Source organism: Marmota flaviventris, chromosome 13 (assembly GCF_047511675.1).
Source record: "Marmota flaviventris isolate mMarFla1 chromosome 13, mMarFla1.hap1, whole genome shotgun sequence".
Taxonomy (NCBI): Eukaryota; Metazoa; Chordata; class Mammalia; order Rodentia; family Sciuridae; genus Marmota; species Marmota flaviventris.
This window is the reverse complement of record NC_092510.1, coordinates 102,240,783-102,259,135: the sequence shown is the minus strand read 5'-3', so window position 1 is coordinate 102,259,135 and position 18,353 is coordinate 102,240,783. Positions and strand designations below refer to the sequence as shown.

Sequence of the window (18,353 nt, the reverse complement as noted above, 5' to 3'; positions counted from 1 at the left end):
CAGGAAGGAAATTACATTGGAGGAGTTGGAGGTGACCGAGGTGCTGGTGGGGGTCTCGGCCCCCGCGTCGGGGTCAGTGGGCTGGTCGGGGTTCTCCACACCCTCGCCGTAGTTGATGTCATCGTAGGGGGAGGGTGTGTAGTAGTCATCGATGGGCACGTAGTCGTAGTCCCCGATGCCAGGGTCTTCTTCCTTCCCCACCTTGTCGCTGGCCTCAGGCACTCTGGGGGCTTCCGTGGGGGCTGTGGTCAGCTCCTGGGAGCCAAGGGCAGAGACAGGGGAATCAGGGTGCCAGGTCTGGGGTTTCCCACAAGTCACAGTACAGGTGTGACTGCAGCTTGAGAGTGAGTGGCACAGCCTGGACCCACGGTCCAACTAGGCCTGTGGACTTGGGTGCAGAGGCCCTCCGGTCCCAGTGCACTGCTGTGACTGGAAACAGCCAAGCACACACTGGGCAGGGGGAGCCACATCCTAACATTTACAGCAGCAGAATATTCCAGACTCTTGGAGCAACGCAGGACAGGTCCCTCTCCTGGAGAGAAGCACAGTGCCCACCCACATGCCTCCCGGCCCTGGCCTCACTGACGGGCTGGGTGGGGATGCCACACACCCCTCTCTGAGCTGATGCCCGAGGTGGGGGTCTCTCCTCTGCCCACACACCCTCTGCCAGATGAGACAACGGCACAGGGAGGAGGCCCTGCAACCAGTCAGCAGAGAGCCTGAGGCTCCTGAGGCCTCCAAGACCACACAGCTGTGGACGCAGTGGGGACAGGAGCCAGTGTCTGGCCCTACCAGAAGACAGCTCTCCTAGTCACCCTGTCTCCCCATGTCACAGCTGACCCCATGAGCACCAAGCACAGTGTTGCACGGCAGCCCACCCCTGCTGAGCCGCCACCCTCACCCAAGTCCCTGCCCTCCACAAGCCACCCAGATCTCCATGCCAGGCACAGCCCACCCTCCCCTGCGCCACAGGGTGAGGGCCAGAGCAGGCCCGGTGCAGACCGCCCAGCCCAGACCTCAGGAATCTCCGTGGTCTCTCTGGCAGCTTCCACAGGCCTCTTGGTGGGGGTGGGCTCCTTCCCCAGGTCCTCGGGGTCCTCGTAGTAGGGATACTCATAGTAATAGGTCTCACCGTCCCCGTCTCCGTCCGGGTACTGCAGGTGAGGGCAGCCACGTGAGGAAGGAGCTCCCCAGGAGCACCCGACACACAATCCCTGCCTGCCCCAGGCATGAACCTGGCTGGGCTCCCTGGATGAGGTTCTTCCCTCTGAAGCTTCTTGGGAAGCAGGGCCATCCCCAGAAGCCCAAGGGAGATAATGGGGGACCCCAGAACCCCTTGAGCAAAGTCAGAGGAAGTTGAACCCTAAAAGGTGACAAGGTCTGACTCTGTAGAGCCCAGAGCTAGGACAACTGGCCAAAGGGTGATGGGCCTGGCTTCATGAAAGCCTCCCTACGTGGTGAGAGAAGGGAGGCCAGGGGAAATCTAGAGCTGGACACCTCGTGACTTTGTCACCGGGGAGTTCATCCCTAAGTGCCAGAGGCACTGCAGTACGACCAGCCAGGCACTGCGGGCAGGGGACAGGGTGAGGAGACAACCAAGGACCAGAGTGGGCCACAGTAAGAGGGGCAAAGGTGCCAGGCATGTCTCTAAAACACTCAGGACGAGCTGTGCACAGAGTGGCCGCCACTCTGGCCTCAGAGGACCAGGCACTCTACGGGGAACCACCCCAGCACAAGCTGTCTGAGCCCAAGGGGCTCCTGGCAGCTCTGCAAACAGGCCGCTGCAGAGGCCACCCACGGAGGGTAGGAGGCACCTGGGTGCAGCCATCTAGGGACTTAATGGGAGGTTACAGGACAGGGCTGCTGACAGCCTCTAGGTGTCTCCATCATTCAGGAGGCACTGTAGGGCAGGTGAGTCAAGACAGCCATAGGTGACCTCCTGGCCACTCACTCCCTAGCCCAGAGGGCTTGTTTAAAATGGGGGCTGTGGCTCTGCACCCCTGCACAAACTCCCTTTGCCTGACCCTGGCCCATCCCAGGTGGTTTCCCACGCTCCCCACCGTGAACCCAGCCAGAGCAGACTCACGTATTCATCCGGGTTAGGGTCCTGCGACTGCGGGGTGTCAGGGGCCGCGGTGTCACAGTCAGGGCTATAGTGCTCACAGTAGTCATAAGCTGCCCGGTGGTCTGAGACGAAGAGCAGCTGCTGGATGTCACCCTAGGAAAGGACAAAAAAGCATGAACAGAGAGCATAGGGTGCTCACATGGGGTCCCTGGAAACCCAGCTCAGTGCCCCGGGACAGAGAGCACCCCAGGCCAGACCTCAAGAGCAGTCCTCAGGGCCAGACTTCTCCCAGGAAGGTGCTGGGTGTGGGAGGTGCTAGAGCTAGGCTGGCCCATCTAGTCACCCATCCACCCACCCATGCGTGCATCTGCACATCCACCCATCCATCCACCCACCCACCCACCTCATCCACCTGTCCAGCTGTTCATCTACCCATCCATCCACCAATCCATCATCTATCTACCTACCCACCATGAATGTTTCTGCACATCCCTCCCTCCATCCATCCATCCATCCATCCATCCATCCACTTATCCATCTACCTATCCATCCCTCATTCATCCACCCATCTGTCCATCCACCCCATCCACCCCATCCACCCAACCACCCATGCATTCATCCATCCATCTACCCATCCACCTATTTATCCATCCATTCATCCATGCATACCATGCATCCATCCACCCATTTGTTCCTGCATCCATCCACATATCTACCTGCCTCCATTCACCCAGCCACCCACCCATCAAACACATGTTGAGCACCTACAAGGTGCCAGACCAGTGCTCAGAGCTACAGTGGTTCTGCAAATGCCTCCACCTGGGTTGTGATGGATTGGAGCTCTCCTGCCTCCTTCACCGTCCCCTCAAACACTGGGGGTCAGGGTTAGAGAGGCAACCTTTGGTTTCTCACTAAGTTACCCAGGATTGCCACAGGACCCAGCAATCCCAACCTAGGAACACAAACAACTGACCCTAATCAGTTCACCTTCAAAAAATGAAAACAGAGACTCAAACACATGTATATACACATCCACAGCAGTGCTCACAGTAGCCCCAAAGTGTAAGCAGGCCAATGTCCATCCCAGAGGAGTGGACGGATGGAGTCCACTATTCTCTATGTGTACAGCCTACACATAGGGAATGCTACTTAGACGTCAAGAGGAAACAAGCCCAGGGCCACCCGGCCAACCACTGAGCTTTCTGGGGAGGCCCTGCTGCAGCACTGTCTCTGAGCTGATGCAGATTCTCCACCTCCTCTCACCAAGACGTGGACAACACAGAGCACAGGAAGGAAAAGCAGGGCCCTGAGGACCCCAGGGTTGTGGGCCCGGTGCACGGGGCACAGCAGTGAGTTTGCTCATGGCAGGGACTATGATTTAGGGCAGCTCAGCACGGTCAGGCATGGGTGAAGGCCCTGTAGGCCTCCTGGCTGTGCCCACAAGAACTTTCTGAGCTCTGTCCTATTAATCCCCATTCTACAGCTGAAGAGACCAAGGCCCGAGGGCTCCCTGCCCAGCGGCCCATGGTCAGTTCAAGGTGTCTGCCAAGGTTCTGACAACTGCCCACCCACAGGGCTCGAGGACATGCTGGGATGCTGGAGTCATATGGTTGGAGACGGAGCCACAGGCAAGGGTGACGGGCTGCGGGGATGAGGAGTTCTCTGACTCCAGAGCCATCTCTCCATGCTGCCACTATCACACACTTTTCTAGAACACATCACGCCCAGCAGTTAAGGACAGACCCTGAATCTGCCGTGAAACCCTCTCCCAGGGCTGCTGCCAGGCCAGGGAGCCCAGCCCACATCTGAAGGCACCATATTCTCTAGGTTTATCTCGAGCCCTTGCTCTACCTGGCTCGGGTACCACCTCCCCAGCTGCCCAGGCCCCTTTCCAGGCTGTGCACCCAGCAACCCCTGCCTCTACCAGGAAGATGGATGCTCTCCCGCTTGCATCCTGGGGCTCTGGGGGGAGTTGGTACTGTGTACCTCTGATACTGGCAAGTCATCTAGGGGCCTGGGCTGGGCTGGGGACACTCGTGGCTGGGAGCTCTGCAGGCACACCCCATCTCATCTTGAGGGCTGCCCTCCTCCTTGAGGTCTGCCAGAGCAGGACAGCTGTGCTGCCCGGGCACTACTCCCAGCTCAGAGCAGGAGTGGGGGCCGCAGGGGCAAGGGAATCCCACCCACAGGGAACAGGGACAAAGAGCATATAGATATAGCCAGACAGGCTACGACTTGCCAGCTCCGCTGCCTCCTGGGTGTGTGGCCAGGGCTGCCTGCTCACCTCTCTGAGCCCTAAATAACCATAAAAATAATACCTGCGAGTACTCCAGGCAACTCCCTATGCACAGAAGGGGCTCAACAAACAATATACAAGATTCAGGGATCAGTGGGGCTGTGTGCTCAAGAAAAGCCCTAAGGGACAGTAGGGTTTGGAGTCACTGACAGGCAGTGAGAGCACCCGGCAAGATGAGGAGTGGGGACACAACAGCAGGCATATGGGTGACAGGGAGACCAGGGCCCCAGGACAACACTTCTGAAAGAGAGGCAAGGAGCAGGTGCATGTGCAAGGGTTAGGGGCAAGGTCATGGGGCCACAGAGAGGGGCGCAGAGGGGACTCACCAGGAAACAGCTCTCAGCACCCAAGAAGAGGAGGAAAGGGTGACACACCACTCTGATTACTGCAGGTGAAGTTCCCAGCTCTTTCTCATCCATCCATGCATGCCACCCACCTATCCACCCATCTATCCATATGCTTGCCATTCATCCTACACCTATCCTTGCCATCCATCCATCCATCCATCCATGCCATCCATCCATCCATCCACCCATGCCATTCATCCATCCATTCATCCACCCATCCAAGCATGCCATTCATCCAATCATTCATACATTCATCCACCCAACCACCCCATTCATGCTATTCATCCATGCTATCCAACCATCCATTCCTTCACACATCTGTTCATCCACTTGTTCATCTTTCCATTCATTCAAAAGCTACCGAGTGTCCACGTTCTGGCCACTGTATCTATCGCACACTGGGGACACGACCTGACCCAGAGCCACTGTCTTGCAGTGAGCACATTCTCCCTAGGGCTGCATACTTGATTTGTGCCCCTGTAATACCTCACCCTCCCATACTGTTGGGCTTCTGAGACCTAGAGCCAGAGAGCATGGTACCTGTGAACTTGACCTGAAGAGCAGCTGACCCCTGGCCTGACCAAGAAGACACACCACCCTGCCTTTCACTTGATGAAGTGTGAGCCTTTCTCTGTGAGCTAGACCTTAGGCCAAGACTGGAAGGCAGAGAGGCAGGAAGGGCCCACGGGTGGGACCAAGGCAATGCTGGAGGGATGTGTCACCTGAAGTCACAGTGTGGGTCCCTGGCTGGCCTCCCAGGGTACGTGAAGCAGGGCGCTGGTGCTGTGCTGGTGGTGTGCATGGGGGACAAGATCCATCACACCCCCAGCTTCCAGAGACCAGGTAGGAAGACTGGCCCAGAGACAGCTGAAGAGGGGGTGATTCTGCAGCAGAACTGAGGGACAGTCCCACGGTGCAGAGGAGACCAGCCTGCCTGAGCCCTGGGCTTTGGTTCCGCACCATTGGCCCCCAGTTTGGGACTGAAAAGCCCAGCTGGATGAGTGGGGAGCCCAGAACCCCCGCCAGGCCTGAGTCTGCAGAGCAGCGCACGCAGGCCACTCCCACTCTGCCTCCAGCACGCGCGCAGGGGGACCCTGCCTCCTCAGTGCCACTGCGCCAAGCCCGGCTGCAGCCCTTGGCAACTGCTGAAGCCTCAGCCTTGCAGAAGAGGGAGACGTCGCTCATTGAGGTCGGCCTGGAGCCCAGAGCACCAAGTGCCGTCCACTCAAGTGACTTTGTCACCTCAGTGTGACAGATAAGGAAGGGTTCAGACAGGGTGGGCCACAGAATGGTGGCCAGGACCTGGGGCCTGTGAGCCCCGCCCCTGACCACCTGCTAGTCCCCCACTGCCCCTCTGTCCCCCCACTCCACCTAGCAGGTAACCAAGACAGAATGATGCTCTTCTCGCCAGAGGGTGGCTGAGCCCCTGCAGGGCCTTCCCTGGCCCCTCAGTGCTGCCTTCAGGGGGCTGCGGCCCCTCCATCCCTCAGATCACACAGCACAGCCAGCCCCGGAGCCTGGCCCACTCCTGCCGCAGGACCAGCCAGGCGGCTGTGCGAGAGGGTGGGTTGGGGGCCGGTGGGCGGACACAGCAGGAGCCCAGCTCACCTCTGCCCAGGCCAGGGCATCTCTCAGCTGCGAGTGCAGGGGTCAGGCGGGGGGTTCCTCTCCCTCCCCCAGCTCCAGGGCTGCAGCCTCAAGAGGGCATGGAGGGCGCAGGCAGAGAGAGGCTGCAGAAAGCCACCCCTGCTCCGGCCCACCCCAGGGGGACAGCAGGAGAGGCCCCTCAGCACCCACCCCACTCTCCTTCCTCCAATGAGTGCTCGCTGCCGCTCCCACCTCCCTGTCCCCTCGCTCATCCCCCCCTTCCCTGCTATTCCCATGTCAAGGCTCCCAGCCCAGGTTTTAAACTCTTCCGCAGCAGGAGCCTGTGACAGGGGCAGCGAATCAAAGCCACCTGAGCTGCCAAGCAGCCTGACTTGTGGCTCAGGTTCCGTCCAGTTCAAAACAAGGGTGTCCTCTCTCAGCGGACAGCGTGGCATCTGGACGGATGCTCTCCAGACGCACGGGGAAGAAGCCTCCATGACGCCAGGGGCTCCCTGAGATCTAGCAGCCAACACACGGGGTGATGTTGTCAGGGGCTCGCCTCCGAGAGAACCGCCCCTCGGCCAGGACACGCCCGCACCTCTCCATACTCCAGCACCTTCCACACCCAGCACCTTCCCACCCAGCACCTCTCCATACTCCAGCACCTTCCACACCCAGCACCTTCCACACCCAGCACCTTCCACACCCAGCACCTTCCCACCCAGCACCTTCCACACCCAGCACCTTCCACATCCAGCATCACTCCACACCCAGCACCTTCCCACCCAGCACCTTCCACATCCAGCATCACTCCACACCCAGCACCTTCCACACCCAGCACCTTCCACACCCAGCACCTTCCCACCCAGCACCTTCCCCACCCAGCACCTTCCCATCCAGCACCTTCCCCACCCAGCACCTTCCCCACCCAGCACCTTCCCACCCAGCACCTTCCCACCCAGCACCTTCCCCACCCAGCACCTTCCACACCCAGCATCACTCCACACCCAGCACCTTCCACATCCAGCATCACTCCACACCCAGCACCTTCCCACCCAGCACCTTCCACACCCAGCACCTTCCACATCCAGCACCTTCCACATCCAGCACCTTCCACACCCAGCACCTTCCACATCCAGCACCTTCTACACCCAGCACCTTCCACACCCAGCACCTTCCACACCCAGCACCTCTCCACACCCAGCACCTTCCACACTCAGCACCTTCCACATCCAGCACCTTCCACACCCAGCACCTTCCACATCCAGCACCTTCCACATCCAGCACCTTCTACACCCAGCACCTTCCACACCCAGCACCTTCCACACCCAGCACCTCTCCACACCCAGCACCTTCCACACTCAGCACCTTCCACATCCAGCACCTTCCACATCCAGCACCTTCCACACCCAGCACCTTCCCACCCAGCACCTTCCACACCCAGCACCACTCCACACCGAGCACCTTCCACACCCAGCACCTTCCACATCCCAGCAAGGCAGCCTCGGCCACCCTACGCCCCTAGTCCACAATCCCATCCCAAGGCTAAAACACACACCCAGGGCTGGCCACAGAGCCCAGGGTCTCCCCGTGCCCACAGGGCTCTGGAAGCCAGGTGGACCCACGCTCAGCCAGCCCTGTCCCCACCTGGGAGTGGACGTGCATCAGCCCTCCCAGGACGCTCTGCAGATGCCAGGGATGCCTTAAATCACTGTCCACCGAACTCTCATGGATTTCCACACCAGAAAACGTGCCCATTGGCCCTGTGGGCACACTGTCAAAGGTGGGGGTCCATCCAGGCCCCACAGCCACTGTGGACAGGGGAAACTGAGGCAGTTACAAAGGCTCAAGCTCAGAGTCATGCAGGCACCAGGTCAGCTCTAGACCTGGGTCCTGGCCAGGCTTCTCTGGCCACTGCCACTTCTCCCCCACCCAGGAGCCCACTGAGACTGCCAAGGAGCAGGGAGGAGCCTCCTGCAGGACCCTGGGGTGGGCATGGCTTGGCGCCGGCTCTGCCAACACCCCGCAGAGCCGGCCCCACAGCTGCACGTCCCACAGGGCTGTGGCATCACCTCCAGGTGGGGCTGGGAGGGCCGGGAAGAGGGCACATGATATCTGCACCCCTCTTCTCTTGCTGCAGACCCCACACAGACAGGGAGAAGGGGAGCCAGACGGTAAGCCTCCCTGGGCTCCACGAGACCCTTGTTCTGCCCCGGGCCAGCCAAGGCCAAGGAGCCAGATACACTAGCCCCGACTCTGCCGCCAGGTGGGGCCTAGGCCAGAACCTAGGCTCCCTCAGCAGTAGGTCAACTGTCCTTGGAGGGCACAGGACAGAAACTGGACCCCAAAGCACTAGCAGAGCCCATGGGTGGAATCGTGGCAGCCGTGGTGGGGAGCCATCCGGAGCTCTCTGAGGAGACTCAGGCCACCTCTGCCCCTGGTCTGTGTGGACCAGAGACAGCTCTGTGAGAAGCCAGAGGAGTCAGATTCAGCCTCAGTCCTCAATGGGGCTTCCCACAGCCACCCCGCCAGGACCTGATGCGCGGCCCTCACCGGCCCTCCGCGCGGTATGCTGTGGGGAGCTGCTAGGAGCTGGGAGCCGGGGGCAGCGCCGGCAGGCCTCAGAGCCCAGCAGCACTAGTCACAGGGCAGTCCTGGGGCAGGGTGCAGATTGGGGACAGGAACAGGAAGCAGGAACATGGACTAGTCATGACACTCGTCCACAGTTCCCGAGACCATGCAGGGAGGCCTCTGGCCTGCAGCTTCACAAGACCATCCCAGGCCTCCAGCGGGCAGGCTGTCAATTGGTGCTGCCCAGTGTGGGCAGCCTGACCCCTCTGGAGGCAGAGAGGGCACCCCTGGGATTTCTCAGCTCCAGCTGCCCTCTTGGGTGGGTGGGCTCTGGCCCCCATGAACCTATGAGCAACTGGCCAGCATCCTGGAAAGGCCCCCCACCCTCCCCTGGGCAGTCAAGGCCCCAGCAGGGAGCGGCCTGACGTCAATCCTCACTGCTGGCTGTGGCCTCCCTTAAGGTCACATCTCACTGCTGAGTGGCCAGGCCTGGCCAGGACAGAGCCCCCAGCGATCTCAGACCACCCTTCTCCTCCACCTTTGCACCCCTTCTCCCGGCCCAGCCCCTACTCCACCCCACTCGCCCCCTCTGTGCCCACCCCATGACTGGACGGCAGCAGCCAATACCCCCGGGACTCCCAGGTGCCATGCCAGGTGCCCTCCCCACCTGCCAGGGAGGAGACTCGGAAGCACCAGGTCATTTCCCACTGTCCTCCACGTCCCTGATTCCCAGCCCTCCTCAGGACCATGTGACCCCAAACTTGTAGGCCAAGGGGCAAAGTCTGTGGCTGCCTGGGGTGTGTGTACGCACGGGGGCATGTGTGTGTGCACAGTACATGGGTGTATGTGTGTGTATATAGTACATGGCTTTGTGTGCACAGTGCACAGGTGCATATGTGTTCATGGGTGTGTGTGTGTGTGCATAGTATATGGGTGTGTGTGCACAATACACAGGTGTGTGTACACAGTACATGGGTGAGTGTGTGTGCAGGGGTGCGTATGTATGCACACAGTGCATGGGTGTGTGTGCACACCTGGTGTGGTATGGGCATGAACATGCAGTGCTGTGTGCACACACCCTGTACACGCATGTCCTGTGGGTCTGGCACAGAGCAGGCTCTGACCCACAGAAGGCACCTGGGTCCCCCCTCCACAGCTTGTGGGTCTCCCAGGGCACTACCACCCCACGTGCTTTCCAGCTACAGCATGATGTCTGCTCTCACACATTAGGCGCTGTCAGCATACACAACCTGCCCCGTGTGCCTTGGCTAAGGCCGGGTGTTTCTCCCACTCCCTCCCCAGCCCACACAGTCTTGTGAGGGTGACTTTCCTCACACTGACCCCTCCCCATCCTCATCTCTCCTGGAAGGTGGTGGCACTTCCTGTCCCCTCTTCCCCACTTCACAGATGCACAAACGGAGGCTCAGAGAAGTGGGGTCGCTGCACAGGCCACATGGGGTAGGAGGGCTGAATGCGGGTCCCCAGTCCCTGCTGTCTCCCACCCTGGAGCTGCTCAACGCCAGGTGAAAGTGACAGGACCCACACAGCCCACCTTGGGCTCGTCTCTGCTCACCATCCGGCTGTCGTGCAGCCCTCCCCAGGGCCAGCCGGCCCCACCTCGGTCCCAGGCCGGGTCCTCCTATTGCTGTTTGCCGGGGGCCTGCCTGGAGGAGCAGGTGCCGTCCGTCTGGGCACCATCCCCCACTCTGAGGACTGGCCACCACTTTCCCCTCTTACAAACCCGCTTCCTGGCCCCTGCCAGGCCAGTAACTGTCTGCTGAGTGCCTAGAAGCTTCCGGCCTCACGCCCAGCACTCATTACGGCTGCTCGGCTCAGCTGCACAGCCCGTGCCCGGGCGGCACGAGCTGTGCGTCTCCCCCAGCACAGGCTGTGCTCCCACCCAGCAGGGGCTGCTGTCCGTGGCTCTCAGAGAGCCCGGAGCATTCTGCCGAGCGAGTCACTTCTGCCCCTGCCGATAATGAGATTCCACCAGGCTGCACTAGTGTAAGTTGAGGAAATTGCAAAGTTGTCGTTGGAGGGTCTGCAGCCCCGGGGACCGTGCGGCCGCAACGCGAGCTCAGCCCCATTAGCGAAGCTCTGCAGCTCGGCTGCTCCAGGGGCGTGTGGCCTCCTCCCCTCCCTGCCCATCTACTTCCTCGCCTCCTTCCACTCGCCCAACCCCGGGGAGCCAGCCTGGCCTTGAGCCCACGCTGGCCACTCCTCCTCCAGCCCACACTGGCTCCGCAGGGGCCCTGCTGAGTGCTCCGCTTGGCTTGTGGGCTTCATCCTCTAATTTTAGCCAGAACACTTTGTGCTCAGAAGTGGAGACTCACAAAGAAGCTGAGAAGACAAACCCTTCTTGTTCGAGGCTGCGGGAGAGGCGGCCGGCTTGCCGTCCGTGAAGCAGAGCCACGGGGAGGTGTTCCGCCCCTGCTGCTGGAAGCCCGCCTCAGCCGCCCCTGCACCAGTCCCCAGGGCTGGCAGAGGCCCAGCCTCCCCCCACCCGGCAAAACACAGCCTGTGGAGTGCTGGTGCCAACTGAGTCCCCAGCACCCACAGCACCTAGGTGGTCGCAGGGCACCCCAGCTCGCCGTCAGGGATGAAGGCAGGTGGAGCTGGGGCCGTGCAGGGTCCAGAGCTGGGCTCTCCAGGTCACGACTGAACCAGGCCCTCCTAGGCCCAGTGACTGAGGCGCACCTGTCCCAGATCACATTGAGCCTTGCTTTCCCAGTCCGTGTGGTGGGACGGGAAGAAGGTGGCCTCTGAGGCTGAGGGAAACTGGTACCTCGCGGGGGGCCCACACCAGGGGCAGGGAGCACGGTCCCCTTGCAGACCCCAAAGCATCCTGGAACCAGCACTGCAGGGCCACATGTCAGGGATGGTCACGGGAACGGACAGGCCTGCAGCCCCTGTGCCAAGCTGGGTCCAAGGCAGGACCCAGCAGGGCCGTTGGGGCCGTGGGCCTCCCTCCTGTAGGGAATGTTTCCTCACGTGCTCAGAGGCTTCTCCTGGAAGAGGCCCCAAAACACCCCCTCATGAGCCCAAACAAGTCACTTTTAAAATCTTGCTTTGACATTTTACCCCAGGAGTCATACAAAATGGAAAACTAAGTGCCCAAGCCAGAGGAGGTGTAGATATCGAGTCTCATGATTTTCAGGGCACCTGGGGGACAGAGTGAGCTTAGCAATACTCGACAGTGTGTTAAGGAAACAAGTCATGTGGTCAGGAAGGTCCTCCTGCTGTCCAACCCAGGTCCCCTTGAGAGTGCACATGGATGATCAGCTGCCTCCGCCCCCGTCTAACCCTCACTGGGCACCAGCCCGGGATGTCCAGGCTAGAATCTGCTCACAACTGCACCAGGTGTCTGGCATGTGTCTCTACCACAGGGACAGGCATGCAGGATGGGAAGATGACCAAGGGACAGCCTCACACAGACTCTGAAGCTGGCGGCACTGACTAAAGGGTTGGCTTAGGGAGCCTGCAGAGGGCAGACCTGCCTGCAAGCTGAAGACAAGGTAGCGGCTCCAATGGGGGGGCTACAGAAGACAGGCCTGGCCCTCAAAGGCTGTGGACCTCACAAAAGTCCACACTCGTGGCTAAGGCAGCATGTGAGTGAGCTGTCCACCTACTCCCACCCAGATGTCGGAGCAGCAAGCCTGTGGGAACTGTGTTCTCTGCAAAAGAGGCGCACATCCGTGCCATGCTCCAGGAGGGACACTGTCCAGTCCCTGGGCCCAGAGGAAGAGACAGTGGGGGGTGGGATGTTGATACAGGAGCCTGAATGCTAGATCCCTCCTTCCTCAGATGTGAGGACTTAGGCACACCAGGCCTCCAGTGATCAATAAAAGAGAATAAGACTCATATCACAGGAGCATGCTGAGGGCTAAGCAGGACTGCATCTGCTGGCACTGCCCAGAACAATCAGCAACCACCATCACTACTACCTCAGCTGCTACCAACCCTAACCACGATCCCACCATCACCACCATTCCACCATCACCACCATCACCAACAGCTCTACCACCATCACCAACAGCTCTACCACCATCACCACCAACACCCCCACCATCACCACAATCACCATCACCATCACCACCCACACCATCACCATCACCACCAACCTCCCCACCACCAACACCACCACCACCCCTACCCCCCCACCACCAACATCCACACATCACCAACACCCCCCTACCCCCACCCTCACCATCATCACCACCACCTCCACCACCATCACCAACACCCCCACCCTCACCATCACCATCATCACTAATAGCTCTACCACCATCACCCCCATCACCAACACCCCCACATCACCACCACCACCAACACCTCCACCACTACCATCATTACATACTGCCATCACTATTTATCATTACTGCCCAAACCACCAGTAGCATCACCATCATCATGACCCTTACAACTATACCACCACCATCGCTGCCATCACCACTACCATCATCATCATCAACATTATCATCCTCTCCAGAACAGCAGCACCATCATCACTACCAGCAACAGCGGCAGCAGACACGCACCACAATCACCACCATCACACTCACTACCATCATTTCCACAACCACCAGGCCCAGCCTCCCCCCTCACCCCCACTAACCACAGCACTCGACCTGACGAAGGCTCACTGACTCATGCGAATGCCCCCACAGCATGAAGGCCACAGTCAGGTGCCATGGGCACTCACCCATCATTCCGTCAACCAGCATTCTGACACACTCCCATGAGTCCTAGGGACACCAGGTGGATAAACTGGCGTCCCGACTACAAGCCACAAGGGAGAAGAAAACGGCCCTTTGTGCTTTGCTGGAAGGCAGCACAAGTGACAAAGTAACTAATGCTGCCTGGGGGGTCAAGCGAGGCACCAGGGAGGAGGAGGTGTCCTCTCTGGGCCTCATCCCCTGCTGCCCACAGCTCCTCCACCCTCCTTCTCTGACCTCCTCAGACCCCTAGTCCTTGGCCCTGCTCCACATGGTTTCTACAACCAGGATCATGCCACCTGCCTGCTCCCGGTGTCATTGTGACAGTGCACGTTCCTGGACTGCCACCCACAAACCCCACGCCTTCCCCTCAGGCTCCGGCTGCCACATCTCATCCTGCACTTATGCAATTGGCTGCTTTAAACCCAAGGGCAGCGGTTCCCATTGGAAGGTGCTCCTGGGTCCCGCTCCTGTCAACCAGCAGATGGCCTGGCGGCCCGTGACAGAGATGACCCAGCTCCTGCTGTGTCCACACGCCAGCCATCATCAGAGGGAGCCTCACCTCCACACACAGTGCACACATCCCGGCGAGGCCGCGGGGTTGGGGCCAGGCTCCTGTGTGCCACCGCTCACACCTGTGAGGCACCCAGGGCCCTCTGCCCATCAGCGCCTGGAGCACTCAACCCACAGCACGGGCAGAGGCGCTGGCTAGGAAGGCCATGAGGCTGACTGGAGACAAGGCCAGCGCTGTGCCCCCACGCCCGGCCCTTAGTGTGACACTCACAGACAGGAAGAATGGGGGTGGCAGTGTAGCTAGCTTGTGGGAGAACCTGCATGTCCAGCTCTGGAGAAGCAGCTCCAGCGCACCATGGTGTCCAGGCAGGGCTCTGGGGGAAGCAGACCCCGCAGCTGCCCTGGGCCTTCAGAGGGACGAGTCACCACGGCACCCTCAGGTCCTGGCTGCTGCCTAGTCACCCTACAGAGCTGTGGCCAAACCTGGATGGGCCTGAGCAGGGGCCCTGGGGAGGCCTGGTCCTCACCGTCCAGGAGATCCCAGTGGAGAACAGAAAGGAGGCCTCTGAACATGGGGCCATGACCCAAGGTAAAGGTGGGAACACCAGGGAGTGGGGCAGGGAAGGAAGGGACAGGAAGGAGGGAACAGGAAGAAGGGGGAACAGGAAGGAGAGGGAAGAGAAAGAAGGGGGGACAAGAATGAGAAGGGACAGGAAAGAGGGAGAACAGAAAGAAGGGGGGACAAGAATGAGAGGGACAGGAGGAAGGGGGGACAGGAAGGAGGGAGGACAGGAAGAAGGGGGGACAAGAATGAGAGGGAGCAGGAAGGAGGGAAAACAGGAAGAAGGGAGGACAAAATAAGAGGGGCAGGAGGAAGAGGAGACAGGAAAGAGGGAGAACAGAAGGGGGGGACAAGAATAGGAGGGACAGGAGGAAGGGGGGACAGGAAGGAGGGAGAACAGGAAGAAGGGGGGACAAGAACAGGAGGGGCAGGAGGAAGCCGGGACAGGAAATGAGGAAGGAAGGAGAACAAGCAGGAGGGAGAGAGGAAGAACACGCAAGAAAGGAGCAGGGGAGAAGGGGACAGGAAACACAGGCAGACAGTAAGGAGGGAGAACAGAGGAAGGACAGAAAAGGCAGAAAGGAGGTGGAGAGGAAGGGGACAGGAAGGAGAAGAGCAGGGAAAGGAGTCCCACTGCTGGCACCTGTAGGCCTCGGAGCCCAGGAAGGGCTGAGGATGGGCAAGCAGGCATCCCCTGAAGTGGGAGCAGGCAGGTGATGGCTGGAGGCAAGAAGGGGTCTGGGCATGAGAAGAAAGGGACTCAGCTCTACAGAGAGCCTACCACTTCACTGCCCAGGAGGACCCAGCCCTGGGCTCCAATTTCTCACCCTGCCATTCCCAGCTGTGTGAACTGGGCAGGAAGCCTGAGCTCTCTGTGCCTCTGTCTCAGAGCCCTGGGTTGCCTGAACCCATGGTGGTCACTGCGGCCACCCCAGCTCCTGCCTAGTGCCTGGGCTCCTGAAGGTACAGAGTGGACAGGACAGCCCCAGGGAATGCCAGTCCTTCCCAGCTTTGAGGACAGCTTCAAAGCCAATCCAGAGTGTGCTGGGAGATGAGCACTCCAGGTGCTCAGAGATGGAGACTCAGAGGGGAAATAAATCACAGACTCCAAAAAACTCACTCCACACGACTCCTCAGCAAGACGCCCCAGCCCACACCCACAGGGCTCAGCCGGGCAGCCCTGGGCCTCCACAGCCCGGACTGTCTGCTGCCCACAGCTGCTGCTTCTCTTGAGGCATGAAGGGCCTGAGTGGGCGACTCTCACCTGGGGCCACGGTCACGTGAGGGCCTCGGCCAGCGTCAGGAGCTCCTTCTGCCCCCATGCCCAATCGCACACCATCTATACCCCACAGTCAGGCCCTTCCGGTGCCATTTCAGTTCCTGCTTCTCCCCCTCAATGAGCTCCTGGACCCTGCACCCCTTGACCTCCCCGCCGTCCACAGGACGGGAACACTGCTGCTGCTGCAGATGGCCACAGTGGCAGCCCGACCCCCACAACTGGTCAGGAGAGACTGGTGTGATCTTACTGAGGGGCAGCAGGGCCCGTGTCCGCTGGCTCCTGGTGGGACCCCAGGACATGGCCCGCCAGCTCTCTCTCTCCCATGTGCACCCGACCTCAGTGCCCACTCTCTAGCTGAGGCCAACCAGGGCCACACAAACAGCCAGGGGAGGCTGGTCCTGAGCGCAGCCCGCCATGGCACCCCTGGGCCCTGAACTACAGATACTCGCGGCAGGACCCCCTCGCCATCAGCTGCCAGCAGCAGCTCCTAGGCTCTGGTGGGCTCCCTGACAGTGGTGCCCTCTCCTGCAGGTGACACACTGCCCCTCTGTCCCTCCTCCAACGTGGCCCTGCCTATCCTGGTCCCTCCACAGCACTGAGGAGCCCCTTCCAGGAGCCTCTACCCAGCCTCTCAGGGGACCCAGGTCAGAGTGTCCACCATCTGCCCAGCATGATATCATTGGATGAGGCTGGGCTTCCAACATTACGTCAGCCCTCTCCAGCTGGGAGACGGCCCCGCTGCTCAGATTTTCCATGGAACAAACCTGAAGCCCTGGTGGGCCCGATCCCAGCACAGCTCTATAGGCCTCTCTGGACCCCTCCTTACCGGTGCCTGCAGTATAGCCCTTCCACCTGGGGGGCTGCCAGAGACCCCGCTCAACAGAGCACTGAGCAGGGCCACCAGACCCTGACTGGCCAGCTGCCAGCCACCTGCATCAAGCCAGGTTGCAGCCTGCTCCCCAGCACCCGCCCTTCCTGGGCCAGAGCCAGAGATGAAGTCACACCTCCGAGTCACCTGCATATGGCCATGCCGCCAGGCCTGGGAGCCGCACACAGGGCTGCCCGACTGCCCTGCAAGAAGCGTGTCCCCTGCCACGGCCTCTGCCCCTGGTGAGAGCAAGGACTGGAAACCAGCCTCACACTCCCGCCCAGAGACTCACTTGCACATACCCATGCTCTCTGGGGACTCGTGGGAGAACACCCCTTTACCAGACAAGCTTGGGGATGTGGGCTAAACGGGGGCTCCAAAAAGGTGCATCCATGGAACCCTGGGAGGTCTCTTATTTGGCAGTGGGATCCCTGCAGATGGAGTTAAGCCACGGACTTTGAAATGGGGAATATCCTAGGTTTAGTGTGAGCCTGTTTCTCCCCCTCAGATGAGCTCCTGGACCCTGTGCCCCACAGCTCCTGGGTCCTGCACTGCAGGCCTTCTGGACAGGGAGAGGACAGGCAGACTCCTTGCTTTGCCACCTCGTATGACAGCATGCTGGGCAGCCCCAGGAGACTGCTGCACACAACACCCCAGGCCTTACAGGGCACGGGAGGCTCCGCCCCTGACTCCACCCTCGACTTGCGGCTGCCCTTCCGCCTCCCACAGGGGGAGAGGCCCAGGCACCTCGGGTCTGCCTCCATGCCATGCAGGCCCAGCTGCCACCTCAGGTGGCCCGAAGCAGCCAGTGTGGCTTCCTCAGACAGCACAGGTGCCCTGCTCGCCGGGGTGGGCGTGGGCTGCCCTCCACTCTGCCCCACCAGGATGCATGCTGGGAAGCCTGGGTTTGAGTTCCCTTGCCCACTGCTGGGCCCTGCGCCTGTGACTTAGTTCTGGAAGCTTCCTTCTATCAGGGATAACAGGCCTGGACTGGCACAGAGAGCTCTGCTAACAGGGGTCTCTGCAGCACTGGGCATGGGTCCCCTCTGGGGGGCTGCTCGACACAGCCACCGCAGCCACATTGCAGAAGCAGGGCTCAGGCAGGGCTCAGGCAGGGACTACCTGCACAAGCCACCCCAGGGTCCCTGCAGTGGGACACCTGGCCTATCAATGCCATTGACTGGTGGGGACAGTGACAGGGGCCACAGAGCTGCCTGCCAGTGGCAGCTTCCTCCCTGAGCCCACCTGGTGCCTGCTGGGCTGACATCAAGTGGGCCCGGCAGCCCTGCCGAGGAGCCCCGTCAGCCTTTGCAAAGGAAGCACCCCAGGCCCCACAGCTCCTCTCGACAGACGGTGGGTCACTCACGTGGCCGAAGCCACCGGGAGGCTGATGGATGCCAGAGCTAAGGAGCCCAGTGGGAGCATGCTGCGAATGCACACAGCAGCCCCCACCAAGGGACACTGCGGCCAGGACACTGCAAACACCCGCGAGCTTCTCTGTGCCCAGGCTTGTGGCTCTGCAGTCCCAGCACACCCCTCCTGTGTGCTGT

General features: G+C 60.6%; 1 protein-coding gene across 5 annotated transcripts in view; it reads right to left on the bottom strand.

Annotated features, from left to right (window-relative positions):
* The window catches only part of Col5a1 (collagen type V alpha 1 chain), a 137,155-nt gene that overhangs the window by 73,850 nt on the left and 44,952 nt on the right, over positions 1–18,353 (bottom strand). For all 5 annotated transcript variants that reach the window (XM_071601135.1, XM_071601136.1, XM_071601137.1 and 2 more), the window contains exons 5-7: positions 2,087–2,218; positions 1,017–1,154; positions 16–255 (exon numbers count right to left, since the gene is read on the bottom strand). In XM_071601135.1, coding sequence (XP_071457236.1) covers positions 16–255; positions 1,017–1,154; positions 2,087–2,218 — 510 coding nt within the window. The remainder of the gene's footprint in view (positions 1–15; positions 256–1,016; positions 1,155–2,086; positions 2,219–18,353) is intronic.